The sequence below is a fragment of the Nipponia nippon genome, unplaced genomic scaffold (genome assembly GCF_047370975.1).
Source record: "Nipponia nippon isolate SJK-2023a ecotype South Korea unplaced genomic scaffold, ASM4737097v1 scaffold_25, whole genome shotgun sequence".
In the NCBI taxonomy this organism is placed as follows: domain Eukaryota; kingdom Metazoa; phylum Chordata; class Aves; order Pelecaniformes; family Threskiornithidae; genus Nipponia; species Nipponia nippon.
In genome coordinates, this window is record NW_028262342.1 from 3,439,821 (window position 1) to 3,450,654 (window position 10,834).

The window sequence follows — 10,834 nt, forward strand, 5'->3', positions numbered from 1 at the left end:
GATATTTCCTTTCCATGTCCTGTGATCAGAACTGACCCCGTTTTTTCTATTAATCTACTTTAAAAAATCAGCTCTGAAAATGAGAAGCATTTCCTCTATTTCCACAAGTTTATTGTGTGTGAATCCCTAGAAGAATTTGGCAATAATAGTAAAAATAAGGAACGATGATGCACCACCAAATGTATTTACTGTAATATCAGTAGTGCTAAAGATGTACTTGGAAACCTATGTAAATCACTGAATAACTTTTTCCCAAACCACAGCTGGTTGAAACCATTTTCAGTAAAACACAATTTCATCTAAACATGCTATTTTATCAGAACTGACATGTCCAGCAGAACAACGCTCACTTCAGTGAAGGCTTTCCTTAGGAATGTTCTGGTCTACAGAAGAGAAAGTACGATTGAAAATGCGAACTTTCGAGTTTAACGCATTTGGTTTCTAATTTTTTTTTTTTTTTAAAAGTCATGTACTTAAGGTCCCTAAGACCAATTTTGCTTGCCAAAAACATTCAAAGCAATCGCGCCCGGCTGCGCCAGGGCTGAGGAGCCGGCCGGCTGCGCAGGGGAGCTGCCCGGCCCCGGCCGCCCCAGCCTGGGCTCCTGCCCCAGCCACCCCGGGGGCCGTCCCCGCGCCCCCTTCTCCCTCGAACGCGTCGGTCTGCAAGCTGAGAACACAAGCTGCTGCGGGAGCTACATCTAGTTTCCTCCAAATAACCCACAGCTACCGAGGCTTAAAATGTGGTTGGTTTTTCTCCTGCTTGTTGGGAAGAGGCGTGTGCTTGGGATTAGGGCAGACGCCGCGGTGGACTCGTTGCGGGGAGAAGTGGGATACAACAGCAAGGAAAATAGGTGTTTTTCACACTCCTCCTAAAGAAAGAATTTTCACCCTTCAGCCAGCATCCAAGTGCATTACCAGAACTGCCCAGCTCTGGGCAGATGTTGCTGTGACTGCTCCATACCTCCTCTTCTTCCAGCTACTTTGCCCCACGCACCCACTCCTCAGCTCTAACGAGCCTCCCCTTCTCTTGCCTCCTCGATAACGAAGGGAAATAATCCAATTTCTCTGCTGTCCTAAGACTCTTCCTTCCTTCCTCGGCTTTTAGCCTACCAGCAACACCACCTTCCTCGCAGATGCTGTCTTGTCTTCGCCTGCCCCGATGGGTGGGGGCAGATCTGGCGGCTGGAAGCCAGGCCAGCGCTTGTATCAACCTGATACTCGCCGATGGTGACTCATTCTCTCGCCCAGTGATTTCAGTTCCCCATGGGCTGATCGGGCTGCAGGAGATCTCCCCTGGGCATGGCCGGGAGCGGCATCGGTCTTGCTAGTCTGCATTATACGTGCCTGGTGCCACCTTTTGTGCCTGGTTGGAACCCGCTGCCCGAGCGGCACATCCCCGGGGCTCCCCGCTCCCTCCCCGCCCTGCAGCTTTCCCGTTCGCCTTCCTCACCCTGGGATCACTCTCCCAGGGATGCCAGAGTGGCCACGACTGTCACACGCCCAGACCTGCTCTCAAACCCTAGGAATACCTGTGTTATCAGCGTGACTATTAAGGGCTCCAGGGCGCTGGCAACGTGCTCCACGGTAGCTGGGGAATTCCAGAAACCACCGTTCTCTTTTGGTGGCAGATGGGTTGAATTTGATTAAGTTCTGCTTCATCCACTGCGATGTGCTAATGATGATGAGATTGGCGTGGAAAACTGTTTTCCACAGATTTGAGAGGACTTTCAGAGGGTGGGGGACACTGAGAACTTTTCTGCAGCGAACTGTTTTTTTCTCCAGTGTTAGTGAACTACTGAAGCAGCACGGGGCCGCTTGGAAAACTTCACCATCCTTGTTTGCCTAATTACTCTCATTCTACATACATGAATTTTCATTGTTAGAGGAATCGGGACTGGAGAAGATTAATTTCTAGAAGGCTGGTATTTTCTGTGGCATCATTTCGATCTGTTACAGAGCCTCATCTTATCCAAGTGAGGGAGAACAACTTCTTAGCTTCCCAGAAGCTATGATACAAGTGCGCGGGGCGATACCGCAGCCCGCAGGGATCTGGGAGCTCCAGCGCGATCTCCGGATTGCAGAGGGGGGGACCAGGGGAGCTGCTCGCTGCTGCCGCTTCCCAGCTCTAAACCGTACCGAGGGGCTAATCCTGCTCCCCGCCGCTGCCCGGGGAGGGATGGCTTTCGGGGGGGCACGGCAGATGCGGCGGGAGCCGGGGGGTCCCCGCGGCGAGTCCCGGCCCCAGGGGCAAACGAGCGGCGACGGCGCTTTGGGGGCGCGGGGTGCCCGGGGACCCCGCGGCGGCTGCACCCGGGGGAAGCCCCGGCCCCGGGGCAGGTGGGGGCGCGGGCGGTTCCCCCTCCGCCCGCCGCGGAGCCGGGGCCGCCGCGGGTGGAGGCGGGGGGAGCCCCGAGGCTCACAGCCGGGACCGGGACCCGCGACGCGCCCGGCGGCGGGGGGGAGCCCGCCCAGCCCCGGCCGCTCCCCGCCGGCTCCCGCTGCCCCGGCGCGGGGCTCCCCCGGCCGCGCGTCGGGCGCTGGGCTCCGGCTCCGGCACGGCGGGGCCCGCTGCGCTCCCGCCGGCGCTGCCCCAGCCCCCGGCCGGGCTTCCCCATCCCCGTCCCCATCCCCGTCCCCATCCCCATCCCCGTCCCCATCCCCGTCCCCATCCCGCGGCCGCGGCCGAGCCCCGCGCAGCTCCCGCCGGCGGCAGCCCGGGGACCGTCGGGGCGGCGGACCCGTCGCGGGGACTCACCACCACGAGGAGTCGGCGCGGGGCGTCAGGGCGAGCAGGAGGAGGACGAGGGGCAGGCAAAGCCGCGGGGCCGCGCCCGCCGGCCGAGGGAAGGCTCCGCACTCCGCACGCCCGGGGGCCAAGGCAATCCCAGGAGACGCTTCCAGGCGGTTTGGGCTGAGCATATCTCTCCGGGGCGGGGTCCAGACGGAGAAATGACCGGGGAGGGGGGTCCTGCCCGCGCTCCCCCGGAGGGCACTGCCCGTCACGGCCCCGCGGCGCGGCTGCCGGCTCCGCGCTGCTGAGCGAGCCCCGGCTGGGCCCCCGCTCCCAGGCGCATGCTGCTGCGCGGGGGGCGGCAGGGCAGGGCCGGGCCGGGGCCGGGCGGCGGGGCTCCCCGAGGGGTCCCGGGCCGGCGCGGTTCAGCGGGGCCGGCGCCCCCCGAGCGGCACGGGGCCGGGCCGGGCCATGGAGGTCCTAGCGCGGAGGGCGAGCAGGCACTGGGGATGGGAGCGCGGGGGCCGCGGCCAAATATTGACAGCGCCCGCCGTGCTCCGGGCTCTCATTGGGCAGAGTCAGAGGCGCGGAGCCGCCGCTCCGGCCGGACCGACCCCCACCTCCCCAAGGGCACGTCGGACAGCCCCCTCCGGGCTCCTGCCCACCGCCGGCGGGGCTGCCCCTGCCCCCGCCGCCGCCGCCCCGCCGCCGCTCCCACCGCCGCGCCCGCACCCGCGGGGGCCGCGGCCCGCAGCCGCCGGCCGCGGCCGCCCCGTCGGGCTCCGCCCGGGGAAGGGGCGCAGCGGGATGCTCGGGGCCGGGGCCGCCGCCGGCTCCTCCCGCCCTCGCCCCCGCCAGGTGTCACTGCAGGGTGGGGAACCGCCGGCCGCGCTCCGCGGGGCTCCGCGGGGCTCCGCGCCCCGCTCGGGGGGCCGCCGGCCGTGCTGTGCCCGCCCGCCCCCGCCGCGCTCCGCGGGCCCCTCCGGCGCGGTGCCGGGCGGGTCTGGGCGCGGGAGTCGGGGCCGGTGCAGAGCCGCAGCTGCACGGGGACCTGCAGGCAGCGGCCTGGGGGACGGGGGACGCAGGGGCTGTTCTTAGGACACGCACTCCTTGGGGCAGTGATGTCCCCAGCCAGGGCCACCGCCTTCCTCCGCGGGGACAGCCGGTGTCTTTGTGCCACTTTGGCGTGGTCTCCCACCTCTGCCGTGCCTCTGCTGTCTGTGGCTGCGGGACGGGGAGAGCTGGCGGACGAGCTGCCCTTGGCTGCAAGTTCTCCTTCCTCCAGCGCCCTAAAACTGTGGGCTGGTGGCTGGTGAAGGCCAGCCTTACCTGGGAGCTCCCTCTTCCCCGTGTGGTCCCTGGCTGGCTGGTCCTTCCACAGCCTGGAGGTGAGCAGGCATTAGGCTGCAGTGGGTAACCTCTCATTGCTGGCACTTCCCAATATGCCTAATTATTTACTGGGATTGCAAACCTCGTTATCCACCCAAGCCCTTTTCGCGTTGCCGGAGCCCTCAGCCGCCCCCTCCCCTCCACCCAGCTCAGCTCATTCTGCTCTTTCCTTCCCATTCCTGTTGTCACAGATCAGAGAGTGACTTCCCTGGCCCGAGAGAAACTGGGACTAGAAACTCGCAGTTGGTTATAATCCAATTATACTTCTGAAAACTGCAGCGACAGAAAGCTGGTGCTGGTAGGGTGCTGTCCTTTTGTCTGAGAGCCCAAATGGAATATTGCATTACAGCTTATTCATAAAGCGATTGCACTGAAAAGGCTGATATTTATAGACTCGCGTGGAAGGCTGTGCATTTGTTTAGCAGGCCCCTCATAGTGGATAGTGCGCTGGGGTCTCCACTGTTGCTGTTTCATGGGCTTTTCTCTGTTACTGGATTGTTTTCATTCAAAGAGAGGCGGCCGAGTTCTCTGTATCCTGCGCTTACGGGAAAGGGAGAAGGTGACAAGTGCCACGTTCCTGGGTGTTCAGCTGGGTGTGCAGGTCTCGGCTGTGACATGGTGCTGGGCAGGAGACCCCTGGGTCGGGCTGTAACTGGCTCCAGGATGAGGGCAAGAGGCAGGTGGTGCAGGCAGCGGTGCAGGCAGCAGTGTAGGCAGTGGTGCCAGCCCTGGGAGGGTGGTGGGTGTCTGCAGGGGAGGGGTCGCAGCTGAATTTAGGTGTTGAAGTGGCACACTTGGGCCGGGTTTCACAGAGCTTTGCACCCAGCGTGCTGAATTTCTCTGTCAACCTGCTTGCTTGTTTTGATGCTCTCCTCCCCAAGACCCGACTGACAGCCCACGCACTGTCCCCTGGGCTTCCCTGGCTTTGTGTCAGGCTCTCCTTGCCTGCCTGCATCCAGCAGTGGCTCCCAGCGGAGCGGGGGGAGGCCGGGGCAGCGCTCGCTCCTCCAACTGCAGCTCAGCCGGGCAGAGACTCGCATTTGATCTTTCATTCAAATTAGCAGTGCGCTCAGGATGTCTGGGTGCTTCGTCCACATGAGCTGCGGTGAGTAAATAAACAAGGCTTTGCTTTCAAAGGCTTTCACGATTCATTAACTTCAAAGGAACGAGCTCTCTATTTTCTTAGCAGGTCAGTCACTCTGGAGACTCGCCCTGGGTGCTGAAGGTGGTGGCTGCTCACGCCAGGCAGCCGGGGCAGCCGCTGCAAGGCCCGGTGTCACGCCTCGCGCAGCACGGAGCTGCGGCGAGGGGCAGAGGGACAGTCCACGGTTCCTGTTACCCCTGGGAGGAATGCAGGGTAAGGAAATGCACAGGCGAGGATGGTCTGTGGCGTTCCCTGCCCCAAAGAGCTGCCCCGTAGGTGGCATCCAGCCCGCAGTGTGCTCAGGGCACTGTCGGGCAGGGTTTGCAAGCCAGGGACGTGTACCAGATCCGCGCCTGTGCTGCAGAAGTCTCCCCATCTTTTCACGGAGGTGAAGGCGGCGTGGTCTTGCCTGCCCGTGCCGTCTTCCCGTGGGTGAGGGTGCTCTGCCCCGTGAGCAGGGCTTGCTCTGGTGGCGCGAGCGGGGAGGTCACGCTCCCTCCCCAGCTGTCTTCCCCGCCGCAGCGCTGGATTCCTGCTTTGATTGTGCAGGCACAGGTGCTGGGGCTGCGCCAGGGGCGCGCGGAGCTAGCGGAGATTGCAGAGAGATTGCTGCACCTCCAAATGCCTGCCTCGGCACAGCTAGGAAGCTAACCTTTCATGTGGCAGCCCCAGGAATAACTCGGAGCCTTGCATAATCGCAGCCGCCTGGAGCTCCAAGGTGAAAAAAATCACTGTCCTGGGGTAACCCTCGGTGCCAGGCCTGCTGACCTCATGGGAAACCTATTTTCTGAGGCAACAAAGCCCCATTCTAAACATATTTTTTGGGAACTTATTTGGGGATGGACACTGCAGCCCAAGAAAGCTCCTGAACTTGTGCAAAAGGGTCCACAAAGGGGCCGCAGGCTGGCAGGGGCCGTGCGCCGGGCACAGCCTCCACCGTGCTCGTCTCCTCGCCGGCCACAGCACAGCAGGGCCTGGGCGCCGTGGGGACACGGTGCTGGACATTGTCACTGTCCAGCACAGCGGCACCAGCGGAGCCCCAGGCAAGAGCTGTGCTCATGGCAGTGTGTCCTGCTCCGTGCTGGGGGCTCCGCTGCCGGCACAGCTGGCCCTGGGCGCCCGCGTCCCCTGGCTTGCACCAAGGAGGATGCTCGGGGAGAAGCAGCCCCAGGCTGGCTGGAGGCAGGTAAGGGGTTCCTTGCTGGGGGGCAGCACTGGGACACAACGGCCACGAGAGCTGAGTGCTCTCTGCAAGCCGAGTCTGTCTGGGTCAGTAAAGGAGATGGTGTGGTTAGTGCTGAGCCGCAGCCTTGGGTGCGCCGAGCCCTGACGACTTCAGTACCTGGTTATGAAAGGAAGGCCTTTTATCCCCCAAAAGAACAACTCCCAACGGCCGAGCAGTCCCCAGTTAGCCCCCGGCTATCTCCCCGAGGTCTGAGAGGCTAAGAATACATTTTGGATAGCTACAAATAAACAGAACAATGAATTGACCCTTCATAACGGCCTCCACCACCATAGAAACAGGAGCCAAACAAACAGGCACGAGCCTGTTTAGGAGAGCGATAGCACATGCTTTGTTAGTCTGTCCCCTGGTTCCACTGTTAATTGCTTTGTTCCTTCTCAGATTAATTGATGAATTGCTGTGTGGACACGCAGCGCCTGGCTTTGCAGCCACGTGGTGTTGGTAACCCTTTGGTCTCCATTGCAATCTGGGCGCACACAACGTGGGGACAGTCTCCCCTCCCGTGCGTGCCCACCGGTGCCCAGCCAGAGGTGGGCAACTCCTGCCTGGTAAATGTGGGACGGCGTTTGGGCAGCGGGTCCAACTGCAAGCACAGGTAAAGATTCAATAGTGAAATTAAAGCCCTGCTTCATGTCAGACCCGGGTTTCCACCCAGGAGGTTTTGTGCCTTCCTGGAGGCATTTGCTGGGTGCGGTGCCCTGGGAAGAGCTCATTTCCCATTGCAGGACCCATCCTGCACCATGGCATCGGCTCGGGCCTGGCTCCATCCCCCCCTTCCCCGCCTGCCAGCCCGACGGGCTCCTCTCGGCCAGCGAAAGGCGGCTCGGTGTGCATGAGCGACCAGGTTCAGATTGATTGCCGCAAATCCAGCTGCGTTAGTCATAAAAGTCACCAAAGGCCAGAAATGGCGCAATAACACCTAAAAATACCCGTGCCGCGCCAAGCAGCCCCGGTTTCTGTCATCCTCCAGAGGCATCTGTCTATTGTGTGTGCAGCGGGGAGCGCGGGAGAGCATGCCGGGGAGAAACCGGCCATAAATCCTGCCGGCCTCCTCTCTCGGCTTCTCCCTCCCACCGACCGCGGCCGTCCCGGTGCTGTCTGGCAGGCGCAAGCCCCGGCTGTCATCGGCAGATCAGACAGGGCTGAAATTTGACAGGCCTGTGGAAAAACACGGGGTGACATCACGCAGAGACACCAGCCCACTGATTAATCTCTGAGGTCAGTGGCTGCTTTATTTATAACCAGGCAAGGGTTTGAGGTGGGTTTTCACGGGAGCGGAGCGGCGTGGGGTGTCTGTCCCACATCTCCAGAGCGGCCGCCTTCCCGCACCGGCGGGGATGCCTCCACCTCCTCCGGACACCACTGGAGAGGCTGAAACGGGGCTTGGGAGCGCCAAAACCAAGCCTAAACCAGCGCAGGAGCACCGGAGCCCGGCTGGAAGGACCAGTACCACTGCGGCCGTGTCTGGGTTTCCAGCTGTTTTCTTTGCTCCTGGAGTTTTTCCTTGCCCTCCCCAGCAGGGACAGCTCAGCTCCCCCCAAAACACAGCACATCAACCTTGAAATGTTTTGTGAAACTCTGTCAAGCTTTGGGAGAAAGGGAAGGTGGTCCCAAGGGCACAAAAATGTTCCGTTTCTTCATTTTCAAAACAACCTTTTCCATTTCCAATGACTTTTTGTTCTGTGGTAGTTAACATTTTCATTCTACTCTATAATGCAAAACAAAATTACAGTTAAAATAATATATTTAGAGTTTATCTAACTTGAAGCATTTCAAGCCATCCATTTCTCTAGGTTTTCTTTTACAGATAACCTGGAAAGCTTTGGGGTGGGTGATTCTGAATTGGAACAGAAACAGGTTTTAAAATGTTTTGCAAAGGCAGAACTTCATCTCTGTTGCCAAGTGGTAAGTGGCCAAGGGGAAAAAAAACCTATCAGGTATATCTCTAGCATTGTTTCTAAATGGCGAATTTTTCCTGTGATTAATAAAAGTGGGGAAATAGGGCCAAATCCTGCACATACTTTGACCGCAAAGCTTGTACAAACACTCTGGCTGGGCTTTGGCTGGAAAGACCAAGCTTAATTAGTGGGTTGTCGCTGTCAGTGCAAGTCAGGATTTATGTTTCCTTTTCCTTGGGAATATGATCGGCGTCTAAGTATTAAGAATAATCATTTCACTAATGTAAGGCAAATTTCTTATCCTACGCAGCTGATAGCGAGGGGGATGCTGCTGAGCTGCTGATGCAGTCCGGACGAGAGCCCGACAGCGCTGACGATTTACTGCTGTTGTCATGATCCCCCACTTGGCGCTCGCCCGCTCCCGGGGCTCTCAGACAAGGAGTTCACATTCGCCCGGGTGGAGGTGAGAATCCCCCCGGCCCTGCGGACCCAGAGCAGCGCACCGCTCACGCAGCGAGCCTGGCTCACCGTGCGGGGCCGGATCCCTGATTGCACCGCGGCTGGTTCACTCGGCGCAGCCAGCGCTGGCTCGGCAGCTGTGAGTTGCCTTTTCTTTTACATTGCAAGCCCGTTCTGCTGCCAGCGCAGCATGCAGCCCTGCGGTCTCGAGCCGTCCCGGAGCCTTCTGCCAGGTCCTAGGGTGAGCGGAGGAGCTGCTTGTGGGCTGGCGGCAGCATCGCAGCAGCTTTTGTGATCAAAGTTCCCACGTTTTTTGTTCTGCCCTTCAAAGCAGGTAACACCGAGCCTCCCCAGGCCTGCTGCGAACAGCACAGACCTGATCTTTCCCGGCCGCATGCTCCCTGTTGCAGCCCTGGTGTAGTCACCGAGTCCAGATGAATCTCCGCTGAACTGATCGCGGTTTTGCAGCTCGGCATGGCAGGGAATTTGGCAGGAGAAAGAGAAGGTGGAATAAGCAACGAATTGCGGAGAGCCCAAGCATAACTCCAAACTAGGGCAGGAGCTGCACCACACATAGCTCTAACCTTATCATCGAGGATGGATTTTAAGTGCTTCTTCAGTGACTCATAGTCCCTGAATGGGCTTGAAGGACTGTCCGCCTGAGACAAAAGGCCAGAGAACTCCAGATCAGATAACAGGTTATTACAAAGCCCGCATGCTGCCGGGAGGCATCTGCCAGGACAGTGGCCAGGGCTGCTTGGCCCCGTGGGGAGGGATGAAATTCGGTTTCTCAAGTGTGGTTCTGGATGGGCAGGGGGTGGCGGAAACTCAGCCAGAGGAGGACAGGCAGCATCCCTGCCTGCTTCTGGCAGCCCGCGCCGGGAGGTGCCGGGCCGTCCTGGGTACGCGGGTGAGGGACCGGACAGGGCAGAGCCCTGCGGGGCCGAGCTGCCGGGCGTGCCTGCACCTGCAGCTGGTCAGGGCTTTCTGTGGCCGAGCCCCAGGGCTCAGCAGGGCACGGGCTGGGCTCGGTCCCGCTGCGCTGATGGCGAGGAGCAGTCACAAGCTTTGTCCGCTCTCGACTGGGCATTATGCGGAGCTGGCTGCAGTGCCAGTGAGGCCATGGCTATTAATAACTCCTTTCCCAGAGCCTGCTGCAGCCCGCGCACAGGCTCTCTGCAGCATGAGGTGCATGTGCGGGAGCTGACGGGCAGGGCTGCAGTCGAACAAAGAGCTGGGAGGCTCAGCTTGCCTTTTGGATCAATCAGCAGCTTTCCAGATTCACATGTATGGAGGGGAGGCTGGGAGCATCCCCTGACCCACTGGAGGAGGGAGGGAGGCAGCAGAAGGTGGCAGGGGCAGCTCTGCATGCCCTGGCGGGGCAGGGACAGGAGCTGTGCTCAGCACCCTGCATGCAGGCCGGCCGCGGTGCAGAGGGGACCCCGGCTCCAGCGCTCCCTCGCCGCAGCCGCACCGTGCTGCACAGCCCCTTGCAGCTGCACGCTGCTCTCAGGAGGGAGCTGGTTGCGGGTGACTTGGCATGGCGTGGTCCCCTGCTCCGAGTCCCCCTTTAGTCTTGGCACCGCTGACCCTCTGCGGAGCAGCGCTGGGAGGTCTGGCACACCCCGCTGCAGGGCCTGGTGATGCTGTCTTGAGCCTCCTCCTTTTCCGAGCATCCAGTATGGCTGTTCCTGGCTGTCTTCTTTCCAAGACCCATCTGGAGTGGACACAACCTACCCAGAGAGCTGCTCCACAACGGCAGGCAGTGAGCAAGAGAGCAGCCTGCATCGGGGCTGCTCTGAGCTGCGAAACCCCAGCTCCCTGCAGGGCCTGGGACCGGACCTCTGGAGCGCTGACTACTTTCCCGCTGGGGTCTGCACCCTCCCTCCCCGAAATCCCCATGGAGACAGCACTGCCCTCTATTCCCCTTCTGAAGTGTTGAGGTCCCCTTTTGATGGACAGTAGAAGTG

The 10,834-nt window shown here is 60.5% G+C and overlaps 1 protein-coding gene across 2 annotated transcripts in view; it reads right to left on the reverse strand.

Moving 5' to 3' along the window:
• WNT2B (Wnt family member 2B) overlaps positions 1-3,179 on the reverse strand; it is a 38,819-nt gene extending 35,640 nt beyond the window's left edge. For both annotated transcript variants that reach the window (XR_015705723.1, XM_009462423.2), the window contains exon 1: positions 2,756-3,179. Coding sequence is in view for 1 of the 2 variants with exons in the window: in XM_009462423.2 (XP_009460698.1) it covers positions 2,756-2,919 (164 nt within the window). In the remaining variant the exon portion in view is untranslated. The remainder of the gene's footprint in view (positions 1-2,755) is intronic.
• Positions 3,180-10,834: the final 7,655 nt, after the last annotated feature.